The sequence below is a fragment of the Leptopilina heterotoma genome, unplaced genomic scaffold, assembly GCF_015476425.1.
Source record: "Leptopilina heterotoma isolate Lh14 unplaced genomic scaffold, ASM1547642v1 Lhet_325, whole genome shotgun sequence".
Lineage (NCBI taxonomy): Eukaryota > Metazoa > Arthropoda > Insecta > Hymenoptera > Figitidae > Leptopilina > Leptopilina heterotoma.
Window position 1 is genome coordinate 882,209 of NW_025111019.1, and position 13,849 is coordinate 896,057.

At 27.1% G+C, this 13,849-nt stretch overlaps 1 protein-coding gene across 10 annotated transcripts in view; it reads left to right on the plus strand.

The window, feature by feature from the left end:
• Positions 1–13,849, plus strand: part of LOC122504861 (protein still life, isoforms C/SIF type 2) — a 56,357-nt gene that overhangs the window by 33,982 nt on the left and 8,526 nt on the right. For all 10 annotated transcript variants that reach the window (XR_006301869.1, XM_043616170.1, XM_043616173.1 and 7 more), the window contains 11 exons: positions 1,656–1,801; positions 2,291–2,558; positions 3,002–3,145; positions 3,370–3,552; positions 4,672–4,923; positions 6,201–6,371; positions 7,464–7,650; positions 9,438–9,701; positions 10,745–11,025; positions 12,878–13,072; positions 13,579–13,687. Coding sequence is in view for 9 of the 10 variants with exons in the window: in XM_043616170.1 (XP_043472105.1) it covers positions 1,656–1,801; positions 2,291–2,558; positions 3,002–3,145; positions 3,370–3,552; positions 4,672–4,923; positions 6,201–6,371; positions 7,464–7,650; positions 9,438–9,701; positions 10,745–11,025; positions 12,878–13,072; positions 13,579–13,687 (2,200 nt within the window). In the remaining variant the exon portion in view is untranslated. The remainder of the gene's footprint in view (positions 1–1,655; positions 1,802–2,290; positions 2,559–3,001; positions 3,146–3,369; positions 3,553–4,671; positions 4,924–6,200; positions 6,372–7,463; positions 7,651–9,437; positions 9,702–10,744; positions 11,026–12,877; positions 13,073–13,578; positions 13,688–13,849) is intronic.

The window sequence follows — 13,849 nt, forward strand, 5'->3', positions numbered from 1 at the left end:
ATTCTGATTACGATTATTTTTAACAGTCTCCAGTATAATAATTATGTACAATTTCTTTTTTAAAAATGCTTAATTTGAACCCTCCTTCCGTAATGAAACTTATCACGTTTTAAATTTTTTGAAAAAGGCACAAATAATATTAATAATAATTGATCCGCAACACGCCCTAAAGAGAGAGAAGCAAAAAATTTTGAGGTTATGTTTGTAATCTTTGGAATCAGAATACAAAAAGTGGATCTACTCTAAATATATAAATCATTACGGTTAAAGTCTTCATTAGACCTAAAGTACCTACAACTTATAAAAACTATACTTTTAGTTTTACAGAATTTATTTAATTAAACACAGAAACTTTTAAATATACAGTAAGAAAAGCTATCCGTTAGTCATAGGAAAGTATGGAAATCGCATAAGTCTGTCTCACTCCCACTCATGGGATATGACTGACGTGGTAGGTTTTCGTACTGTATAAGGGGTTAAAAGTTTAAAAAATAAAAATAACCCAAACATAACCTTAAAATAGTTTATTGCTCCTTAGGTTCCTTTCTTCGGTGAGCGCCGCACACTTGACTTAATTTACGTCTCTGTATTATGTGAACAAAACATCAACAATTCAAATTTTAAAATATTGTTCAAACACTCGTCAAAATTCAAGTACTTTCTTCTTTATCTTCTTCTTCTTCTTCTTCTTCTTTTTCCAAGTACTTTCTAAAATTGAGGGAAGACAAGAAAGCAAGCAAAATATTATAATGGCCGTCCATAAACTACGTTACTAATGTAGAGGGGCTAGTGAGTCCAAAAAATTATAAAAATGCATTTAGCAGCGCAATGGTAACGAGGGAGGGGGGAGAGGGGGTCTAAAAAGAATGAAAAATTGTTAACGTAGTCTATGGACGGGACCCTTAATAGATCAAAAAGAACTTTTCAGAAATAAAATAATTACTTTACCCCCCGCCCCCCCACCTTCTTTTTTTCGGTGATATAACAATTTCTTTGTGTAAAAATAAAAGTGAAAATAAAAAGTTATATCGTTAAATTAAAAAATAAGGACAGTCCTTTTATCCTTTCATCCTTGACCGCAGCCTCAGGGCGTCGGGGCGTTAAAAAATTTCTCTCAACAATTTTTCTGAACGAGATTCTTCCTCCTGGTTAATTGAAGAGCTTGCCGCTAGATGCAACTGAGTTAATAGGGGCCGGGGGGGGGAGGGCAAATTAGCAAACGTTACTTCAAGTCTGAATAGAATTGTTCTCATAAATCTCCGCGGATGCAAGTTTTATTTAATTTAAACTGCACTTTTCATTTCTTTCACAAAAAAAAAAGAAAAAAAAGTGAGAAAAAGGAATTTTCACAAACAAAAATTTCGGTCATTCCTTTTGCGTGGTAATTTATGTAATTTACTACTTTTATATTTTTGAGTTATTTAGACCCCCCCCCCTCACCCCATTGTAAGATTTTTTTTATATGCATTAGCGCCATTTTTTCTAATGAAAGTAAGCCCCCCTCCCCATTAAAATGCTTACGTAATACCCGTAATACTTGAATGGTCCATAATGGGGACAATAAGAAAATTGAATTTTGACGATTGTTTGATAAAAAAAAGATTGTCTTTATTTATTAATTTTTTTTTTAATGAGAGAGGAATTTATTTTTTCAGATGTCAGATGATGACAGAATGTCATTGACGACAGCTGTCAGTGACGACGATGATGGCGAAAGTGTCATGAATTCTCCGTATCGAGGGAAAACGATGGGAACCGCGGCCGATTCTTTCAATTGCACTGGAGCTGTTCGTAAAGCGGGGTAAGTAATTTATTTCCGTTTCATTTGTTTTTTACCCCCACTCTAGTGTTTTTTTTAATCAATTTTCCAAAATTCGATCGAATTGTCGTCTTTTTCGGGATAAATTCCCTAGAGCAATAGTTTTGCGAACGCAATGCATGAGATAGAAAAGGATAGCGATATATTTCTGTCCTTGTCTAAGGCCGCGTCCACAATGGAAGTTATAGCGAACGACAAAGGGTAAGTTTACAATTTACTCTTTGTCGTTCGCTGTAAATTGTAAACTTACCCTTTGACGTTCGTTGTAACTTCTATTGTGGACGCGGCCTTAGACATGTATTACGTTCGTAAACGTTGGTAACCCTGTGGTGCCCTGTGGCTTCTGGCTTTCGACGCTAACTTCAGGGGCATAGAAAGTAAAAACAATTCTTTCATTGTATTTTTTGTATATACACTTCTTTTATTGTTTTTTTTGTATATACACTTCTTTCATTGTTTTTTTTTGTACAGATATCTTAGTGTGAAAAAATGGCTATTGAGACGAAAGCAACACATCGAATTGGCGAGAGGACGAGGTTGGAGGGGCTATTGGGTTTGTTTGAAGGGCACAACGCTGCTTTTCTATCCGTGTGAATCCCACGAAAGTAGGGCCGTTGAAACGGCGCCGAAGCATTTGATTATTGTTGACGGTGCCATTATGCAACCAATTCCGGAACATCCGAAACGGGATTACATTTTTTGTCTCAGTACGGCATTCGGCGACGCTTATCTTTTCCAGGTAGGTTCTTAGGCTCTTATGTCCTTACGTTGAACATAACCTAAAAATACAGAGTCTATAAAAATCTACAGCATCTACAGTATCAAAAACTTTTAGGTTATGTTTGTTGTCTTTTTGCCATTACGTTCTAACTGCGTTGGCCTTTAAAAAATAACAAACATAACCTAAAAATTGTTTGCTTTTTGGGTCCCTTCGCGATGAAAAACTTAGTAAAACGAAAAAAATAGGTAGAAAAGTAGAAAGAGAGAAAATAAAAGAAAAAAAGTAGAAAAGGAGAAAAGAAAAAAAGTAAAAAAGGACAAAAAAAGAAGAAAAGTAGAAGGGTCGAAAGAGAGTAAAAAGGGAAAAAGCTAGAAAGAGAAAGAAAAGGGAAGAAAATGAGAAAAGAGAAGAAAAGTAGAAGAGTAAAAAAGAGGTAAAATAAAAAAATAACTATATTCCAGGCTCCTTGTCAAGTGGAACTTGAAAACTGGGTGAATAGCATTCATTCAGCTTGTGCCGCTGCTTTCGCCCGTCATCGGGGCAAAACAGGAACTCTGCACTTGTTACAGGAAGAAATTTTCCGTTTGGAGAAGTCAATCGACTCTGTGAGTTCCCCCAACATTTTTTCATCTTCTATACTTGTACTAAATTTTACCCTTTTTTTTAATAAAAAAAATTCTTCCCATATTTATTTATTAGAAAAATCTGCATTACCGTTGGTCGGTAACTTTGTTTCCTTTTTGTAACTAGAAAAATCTTTGGACCCCGTGGACTGAAGAAATTCAATTCTAAATCGAAAACTATTTTTTTTTTTTGCTTATATTTGCAGGACTCGAAACTAAAGCACATGGCGGATTTGCAACAATCGGTTGTTTCGGACGTCGAGACGAAGCAGCAAATAAATAATCAAATTGTCCAGTGGGAGGAGAATTTGGAGCGTCTTCATTGCGAGCAGTTCCGCTTACGATGCTACATGGCCAGCTTGCAAAGTGGAGAGTTGCCGAATCCGAAGGTAAAATTTTCCATTTCATAATGATAATAATAATTTACGAATTTACTAATCGAATCTTTTTATTTTAACTCGGAAGTCGTGGATTTTATGACAATTCGACAATTTTAAGTTTTGACCCTGTTACTGTCAACATGTGTTCGAAAGTGCCATTTACTCGTGTTATTTTTTTTTACAGAAAAAAGAAAAGATGTTGGTTGTACGATGAGGTTATGTTTACTATGTATAATTACAATTTCCTATTATTTAATTGAAAAGAAAATTCCCTTCTGAATGTGTAATTTGGTGAAGATTAATTCGATCAATAGGAAGGTATCAAACATAAAAAAGGCTTATGTCATATTTAAAGTTGCGACGTTTCGATGCTGTGGTTTACCATCCTCTTCAGGCTAATTTAATTAATAAAACACCAAAATTAATAAATTACAATAAATAATAAATAACACAATTATATAAAAAATTATAGTACCTGAATATTACAATTTAGAATACATTGCAACTAGTCAAGATTGAAAAAATAAATATAAACATAAAATTAAATAAATAACACGTAAACGTTAACGTAAAAAGGACAAGCACACGACGAATGCTGTCATTTCGATACAACGATCAAGTCAAACTGAAATTAAATATTAGAAAAAGCCATCTCTGCTAAAATATGCATTATTATTATCTTGTTATTACAATTCTATTATTTGTTAATTACAATTTCCTATTATTTATTATTACAATTTCGTTAATTGTTTATAGTTTTCTATTATTTTTTTATTACAATTTCTTTAAAAGTTAGAATCTGTTATTATCATTACTGGCTACGATGTGTAACATAACCTAAAATTTGTTTGCAGCTTTACAGCTGCAAAAAAATTTTAGGTTATGTTTTTTTCATTATGCAACAACAGATATTTATTTTTATCTACTAATTTCCAATTTCTCTAGTTAAAAATATTTTTTTTTATAATCCCAAGGGAAAAATAAAATGTGTACCGCGACATTGAAAAAAGGAAAATGTCAATTTGTAACCTTAGTCAGAAATAGTTTGCGAAGGATATATAGTGTAGGGAAGATAATGTTTTTTAATATTAATAATTTAATAGTGTAATAAAAATTTTCCGTTCGCAGAGCCTGCTCACTCATGTTTCAAGGGCGACAAAGCAGACCCTGAACAAACTTGGTGTCTTCACTGTGTCGTCATTTCATGCATTTATTTGCGCCAGGAGTCCATCGTTACTTAATAATTTACTGACGGGACGGGGCGCGACGAAACGAAGACCACCAATTTTGTCGAGGAGCAACAGCGCCTCCAGTAGACGATCATTGCAAATTTCACGCGACGAGGAGAAAACGGTCAAAGTCACTATACCCGAAAATCAGGTAATTTCGCCTAAAATTATCTAATTTTTTATCCCCCTTCTTCCACCCTTCTTGTTACCATTTCGTGAAATGCAATTTTGGACCCTTCCCCCCTATAATTGGTAACGTAGTTTATGGATGGCACCGTAGTACCATTTTTCGACATCGCTACGCTTATTGGTCGAAACTGGACAAAATGTCCAGACCAATCGGCGTAGCTCTTTCTTCTTTTTCCCTAATTCCGAATCGCGATAGTTTTGTTGACATAAAAAAAATTTGCGGGGAAGGGGAAAGAAAAAATAGTCTCCTAAAGTTCCTAGGGGTCAAACTAGGAGGCGGAATTGACCTCTGCACTATTTCTCAGCTCCCTCTTGAAAAGGTTAGCTCCTAGGAAAAACCTCTGATTTTTTTTAAAACTGTCATTCGCTTCCGGTGGAGATTACTGACCACATCGAGTGACACTTACGGAAGTGCATAAATCTTCGTAAACTTTTTTCGCATTTGTGCCACGCTCCGAAGAAAGGAAAGGTAAAAAGTAAATTATTTTAAGGTTATGTTTGTGTTATTTTTACCCCAACGGAAAATAGATTCTTAATTGAGAACGTAAACGGAATCGCAATCGTAAGAATGGGTATAAGAGAAGGACAGACTATCCCTGTCCTACTCTAACTCAAACTCATTCTTACGATTGCGACTATCCAACCCTGGCTTCTTCGATGGCCTTTAATAAAAAATTTGTTTCGTTAAAGTGTTTCTTTTGTAAATTTAAGTGTTTAAGAAATGGATTAATTCTTTCGGTTCTCTGATATTAATCATTTAAATTTTCCTAATTTCCCGAAATCGAGTTAATAAAATTGTTAAACTCTTCAACACAATTTTTTTTCTTTTAATCAGTGTTGTGGCTGAGGTTCATAAAGTTTCGTGAGCTGACTTGGAATCATATCTATAATTCTTTTTCAATTTAATTGTGAAAGAGATCAAATCATAATCGCAAACAAATAGTTTTTAAAACTGAAATCAGTTTTTATTAATTACTCAATTGAGTGGTTGATATTATTATTTCTAAAATTGGAAACATAACCTCGAATTTTTCGATTTTTTCTATCTTCGCAACGCGCCAGCTAAAATTATAAAGTAGAGACTAGAAAAGTGTTTTCTTCATCTGATTTGTGAGCCAGTTTCTAAGTTTCACAATTCTGTTCGAGTTATATTATTAGATTAAATTAAAATACAATCGAATTATAATATTATTTGTGTTAAAAATAAATTTTTTGAAAATTCCTTTCTTTGCGTAAAAGACTGTTTCAGTTTATTTACGTGACGCAATGACGGTGGAGGAATTTTTGGCGAGCGCCTGCAGCAGAAAGGGATTAAATGCCATGGAACATTTTGTCCGCGTGAAAAAGCGACGCGACATGGAGGATCATAATTACTTTGTCCCTCACAGAACTGATCCAATCGAAACTTACGTGAGTATATTAGTTAAATTTTTATTTATAACCAACAATATTATGGTTCAAGTTCTTTATTATTTTTTTATTTGTTTATTATTTGATTCTTTATTAAGTCTGTTACGAATAATAAAAAATATGTTTTAAGTGAGAAATTGTGTTAAGAAAAGTTGATTTAAGATGAATAACAGTGAAATACGATAAAAATCGATAAATGAAAAAGGATATATTAAAGAAAACGAATTATAAGAAGTTTAAAAGAAATAATAAACTTCAAATTATTTATAACCTAAAATATTATGGTTCAAGTTCTTTATTCGTAATAAGGTAATTAACAGTATTAAGTCTTACGAATAATAAAATAGGTTATAAGTAAGAAATTGTATTGAGAAAAGTTAATTTAAGATGAATAACAGTGAAATACGATAAATCGATAAATGAAAAATGATATATTGAAGAAAAAAATTATAAGAAGTTTAAAAGAAATAATACAATTTCCTATTATTTGTTATTACAATCTCGTTAATTATTTAATTTTGTTATTATTTCTTGCAATTTATTATTAACTTGTTATTACAATTATATTACAATTTCCAATTATTTATTATTAGAATCTCGTTAATTATAATTATAAATAATTAAAAAATAATTAAATTAATTATATTATATTATAAAATTATTATTATTATTATTATTATTATTATTATTATTATATTATTAATTTTATTAATTTTTTTTTTTTTTATTTTTTTATTAATTATAAATAATTATTTATAGTTATTATTTGTTACAATTTGTTGTTACACACTTTATTAGAGTTAATAATATGTAAACTATAAAAATTATTATTAAATTTATTATTATTATAATTAATTATTATTATTAATTATTATTCTACATATTATTATTATTGTTATTTTTTTTGCATTAACAAGCCCACAGTCGGAGACTGTTAAAGGGCATTTAAAGGGTACATTATTATTAATTTTTATTCTTTATTAAAAATACGTCACGATGAAGTGACACTATATTCTATTTTGAAGAAATGTCAAAAATTTGTTTCTCAGCTCGAAGTCGAAAGTCAAAAAAAAAAAATAATTTCTTTTTTAGCTTCACACACACGAAATTGTGGAAGTTTGTGCGAAAATTCTCTATCAAGTTGAACTCCAGAGGAATACACTGGATCAAATGTGGGGATTCTCAGTGGAGGCTGAGCTTATAGAAAATTCTGATCGTCAAGACGAGCTTTGCTGTTACGTCAGTCGTGTCGAGGATAAAAGTGTCGCTATGCATAACGGTGAGCTTTCCCATATAATATGTAATTTATAAATATATTTCAATTTTTTTCAAATTCAACAAAAAAATTTGTTACAAAATTTTTCAAATTACAATAAAATTAACTTTAAATTATTAAACTACTATTTTATAGGTTTTTATTAATTTATTCTAAACCAGGGTCTTATTTTGTAATATTATTAAATAACTTTAACGAAAATATTCAGTTTTTAATAATTATAAAAATGAAATAGTAATTTTTTATTTTTTTTTATTTTTTTAACATTAACATTATTTTATTAAAAAGTAAAAAAAAATAAAAAATTATTATTTTATTTTTATCATTATTAAAAATTGAATATTTTCGTTAAAGTTATTTAATAATAAATGAATTAAATAAATAAAAATAAATTAAATAAAAAAAAAATAAGTAAAAAAAATAGTAACATGACAATAATAATAATAATAATTAAAATTAATGATAATAATGATAATAAATAAAAAATCAATAAAAATAAAATAAAAAAAAAAAAGAGAAAAAAAATATAAATAATAATAATTAAAATTAATGATAATGATAATAATAATAATAATAATGACAAAAATAGTAATGGCAATAATAATAATTATGATGAAAATAGTAATGACAGGAATAATAATTAATAATAAAAATAGCAAATGAGAAAACGAAATAAATTGAATACGTGAACAGTTGTTTTTTGATAAAGCAATTAAGATGACATAAATAGCATTGATCAAGAAAAGTTTTATCCGTAAATAGAAATATTGTACATGAGAGATTAAATCGAGGACTTATTGGAACGATTGGATATTTTTTTTTCTAAATTCACTCACCAATGGCTTGTCAAAGTCACGCAAGGTTCGCTTCATTGATCTTGATTGAAAGCAACGCAAGCGGATATTTTATAACTATATAATAATATAATAATTTGTTTATCTTTGAATTAAAAAATTCTAATTTTAAATTTTAATTTCAAACGCCGAGCAAAAAAAAAGTATAATCATTCATAATAATTCTCTTTTCATTTTCGACGTTTCAATATAATTTTATTTATATTCAAAAAAATAATTGAATTGTTTCGAAGAATTTATTAAAATTTTATAAAATAATTGAATTTTTTTAGTGAAATATTAAAATTATATTAAAAATAATTGAATTTTTGCAAAGAATTTTACTATTTATAAAAATATAATTGAATTCTTACGAAGAATTTTTTATTAAAATTTTTGAAAACAATAAAATGATTTTTAATAATTTTAATTGAGAAATTTTGAAAGTAATTGAATTTTATGAAGAATTTTTTTCAAATTTTCAAAATAATCGCGTTTGTTAATAATTAAAATTAAAAATTTGATTATTGAATATAATTAAAATTTCTAGAAAATAAAATACTTCTCGAAACTTTATAATAATTTTTGAAAATAATTGAATTTTTGATAGAATTTTATTAAATGTTTTGAAAATAATTGAAAATTTCGCTGAAGAATTTTAAAATTTGGAAAATAATTGAATTTTTGATAGAATTTTGTTAAATGTTTTGAAAATTTCGGCGAAGAATTTTAAAATTTATGAAAATAATTGCATTGTTTCGAATGATTTATTAAAATTTTAGAAAATAATTGAATTCATTTGAAAATTTTTATAACAAATTAAGAAGAAAAATTAAAAGATGTTTAAATTAATTTTAATATATTTTATTTATTATTATTATTATAAATAATAAAATATGTGGTAAAAAAAATAATGTTCTAAATTGTGTAAAATTATGAAATTTCTAATTTTTGTAGGAATAATAAAAGGCGACGAAATAATGGTAATTAATGGAGCAATTGTGAGCGATTTGGATATGATGTATTTGGAGAGTGTTCTGCAAGAGGAATTGGCCCTTTGCATGATGATGCGCTCATCGAGAACGGAACCTCCCGATCTCACGGGAATGATGAGGGTCACTGACGATATTGAAAGTCTCGTGTGTCCTCCGCCACCCACTGATCCTCCGGTCATCAGCGATGAAATGATTTCCGGTCTGATTGTTCCGGCTCCCGGATGGAGTAAGCTCTTCTCTCCTCTTTTTTCTCTTCTTTTTCTCTTTTAATAAAAAATATTAATATAGATATATAAACACACAATATTTATAGAAAATTTATACACGTTGTCCTAGAATTCAAAGTCGTCGCTATATATTTCTAATATTACCGCTTTTTCTTGATGGAAATTTCAATATTCGCAGCTTTTTAAATTATTAGTTCTCAATTTGGGCGAATAGTGCAACTGGAATAATTTATTGTCTTCATTTTATTTAGTTTTTTCTAAAATTTAGTGAAGAAAAAATTATTTGATTCAAAAAACCGAATTTAATTTGAATTCAAAAAAACCGAACTTGATTTAAATTCAAAAAACCGAATTTGATTTGAATAATATTTATTTGATTCAAAAAACCAAATTTGATTTGAATTCAAAAAACTGAATTTAATTTGAATTAAAATTATTTGATTTAAAAAACCGAATTTGATTCAAAAAATCGAATTTGATTTGAATTTAAATTATTTGATTTGAATAAAAATTATTTGATCCAAAAAACCGAATTTGATTTGAATAAAAATTATTTGATTAAAAAAAACGACTTTAATTGGAATAAAAATTATTTGATTCATAAAACCGAATTTTTTTTTTAATTCAAAAAATCGAATTTGATTTGAATAAAAATTATTTGATTCAAAAAACCGAATTTAATTGGAATAAAAATTATTTGATTTGAATAAAATTTATTTGATTCAAAAAACCGAATTTGATTTGATTAAAAATTATTTGATTCAAAAATTCGAATTTGATTTAAATAAAAAATATTTGATTTGAATAAAATTTATTTGATTCAAAAAACCGAATTTGATTTGAATAAAAATTATTTGATTCAAAAATCCGAATTTGATTTGAATTCAAAAAATCGAATTTGATTTGAATAAAAATTATTGAATTTAAAAAACCGAATTTGATTTGAAAAAAATTATTATTTGGATGAAATTGATTTTCTTTTTGGTGTAATTTTGATAATTTTTTTTTTTTTTACAAATTTTGTTTGTTTGTTTTCTTTTAGGTAAAGAAAATATCGTTCAGGAATGCACGAATTCGAGTCAAGGGGGCACGCGGAAACCAACGTCGAGGACAAATTCCTTCGAGATTGAGAATTTATTGAAAACAGCGGAACAAGTGACGGGCATTTGCCGATCGCCGGGCGAAACACGAAAATCAAGTCCAACCGGAAGTGTCGTTAGTTCGCATTCTCAAGCAATGACGCCAAGTCGACAATTGAGCGATGCGGAGAAATTGAAGAAAGTCATTTTAGAATTGGTCGAGACTGAAAGGACATATGTGAAGGTAAAAACCCTTTTTTTTAATATTACCTCCCACGCATTTTTTTTTCTAAATTTAAATTAAAAAAATATTTTTATTTTATTTTCTGTATCTAAATAAAATTGTAAATTACTTCGAAAGGAAAATAATTCTGAATTGAATTTATTTGATAATTAATATCTTTATAAAATAATCCATTAAAAAATAGTTCTTTAAAAAATATTTCTTTTCAAAATAGTTCTTTATAAAATTGTTAATTTATCGGCAGTGAGTTCGAGACTGAGAATAACGCTTCCCCCACTATGCGGAAAGAGACTTGCGCGTTAAGGAGAAGCGAAGCAAAGAAGGGGAAATGCCCCTAAGTGGGGGAACTTTCTCTTAGTCTTAAGTTTACTATTCAATTTCTGCAAAAAGTAATTTAATAAATTTTTGCATAAACAAAAGAAGAAGAACTTGTAAAGTATTTATAAAAAAAAATTTGAAAATAATTGAATTTCAGGAAAAATTCAATTATTTTCAATAATTGTAATAAAATTCTTTGCAAACTGTCAATTTATAAATAATAAAATTCTTATCAGGATTTCACTTATTTTCAATTTCATTTTAATTGATTTCTTCGAAAATTTCAATTATTTTTAAAAATCTTGTAAAAATTCTCTGAGAAAATTCAATTCAAAAAAATAATTGAATTTTTCCCTGGAGTTCAATTATTTAAAAAACTTAATAATATTCAATTCAAGAATTCAATTATTTTCATAAACATAATGAAATTTTCGCTGGAATTCAATTATTTTTTTAAATATTAATAAAATTCTTTAAAATCAATTATTTTTATAAAGAATAAAATTCTTCTCAGCAATTAATTCAATTATTTTCCTGAATAAAAAAATCTTTACTATGTAAAAGTCAATTATTTTTTTAAATTTTAATAAAATTCTTCAAATTAATTCAATTATTTTCATAAATAATAAAATTCTTGTCAGGAATTCAATTATTTTTCAAAATTTTCATAAAATTCCTTAAAATAATTTAATTATTTTGATAAATAGAAAATTCTTGACTGAAATTCAATTATTTTTTTTATTTTAATGGAACACTTGAAATAATTCAATTATTTCAATAAATCATAAAATTTTTCGTAGTATTTCAATTATTTTGAGAAAATCATAAAGTTGTTTGTAGGAATTAGTATATAAAATACAAAGTTGGTTGTTAAAAAAAATAATTGAATTTTATTGTTTTAAAAATACTGGTATTTTTTAAAAATAATTTTATATAATTGAAAAATTTGAAAATATTTGAAATTTACAAAGAATTTTATTAAAAAATTAATAAAAAAATCTTGAATATAATTGAATTTTTTTCTAGAAATTTTATTAAAATTGTATCTGAAAATAATTGAATTTCTCAGAAGAATTTTATTATTTACAAAAAATAATTGAATTCTTGTCAAGAATTCTTTACAATTTAAAAAAATAATTGAATTTTTTTAATCAGAATTTGGTGAAAATAATTGAATTTTTATTAATACTCCTGAAAATAATTGAGTTTAAATAATATTTTTTTAAATAATTGTATTCTTTCGAGAAATTTTATTAAAATTGTATTGAAAATAATTGAATTCCTTCGAAATATTTTTTTTATTTATGAAAATAATTGAATTCATTTGAAGAATTTAATTATTTATGAAAATGTTTTATTTTTTTGCAAAGAATTTTCTTATTGATACGAAAATAATTGAATTCTTGCTGAGAATTTTACAATTCATAAAAATAATCGAATTGTTTAGAATAATTTTATCTGAATTTTTTAAATATAATAATATAATAGCTAAATAATAATATAATGCTTTTTCTAATAAATATAATAATTTCAGAACTTAAATAATTTACTGGAAAACTATTTGGAGCCATTGAAGAGGGAAACATTCTTGTCGAATGCCGAGATTAATGCACTCTTTGGCAATATTCAGGAAATTGTCACATTCCAACGGCAGTTCTTGCAAAATCTCGATCACGCAATCGAAATTGAGGCGGACTTTAACAACTTTGAGCATCCCAGTCAATTTAAGGTACATGAATCATTTTTTTCGGTTTTTAAATAAAAAATTCGACGCTTTTTGATTTATTTCGATAAAATGCGACTATATTTCGACTTTTCTTCCGAAATTTTTGGAAAAATAAAACGAACAAAAATAAACAAAACAGTAAAATAGAAAATACGCAAAATAAACAAAATATTTTTTAAAAAAAGTACCACTTTTTGGGTATAAAATCTATTTTTGTTAGTTGAGTCAATTAAAACGACTTTTTTTGTGTTTTAAATTCAATTCGAAATAAACAAAACAAACAAGATATTTTTTAAAAATACCCATTTTTTGGTATAAAATGCATTTTTGTATGTTGAATCGACTAAAACGACTTTCTTGTGTTTTAAAAATCGATCCGAGGCCTGTTAATGGAAATTTTATTACTTTGCCAACGAAGATAATATTATAATAATTCTCTTAGTCCTTGAGACTATTTTTAAAAAAATAGATAATTTAATATTAATGATATTAATAAATAAAATTTTCAGGGTGTCCTGTTTTCCATTGGAAGTGCCTTCTTATATTATGTAAATCACTTCAAGCTTTACAGCTCGTTTTGCGCGAGTCATTCGAAGGCTCAAAAAGTTTTACATCCGAGTGAGTATTTTAGAGGAATTAATTTTTAAATGTCACTTAAAAAACATTTTGAATTTTCTTTCTTTTTTGCTTGAAAGTAAAATTTAATATTAAAAGCTTACGTCTTCTTGTTACAAAAAGACAATCTTTGATTTTTTTTTATGCTTTTTATTCTGTGATTTC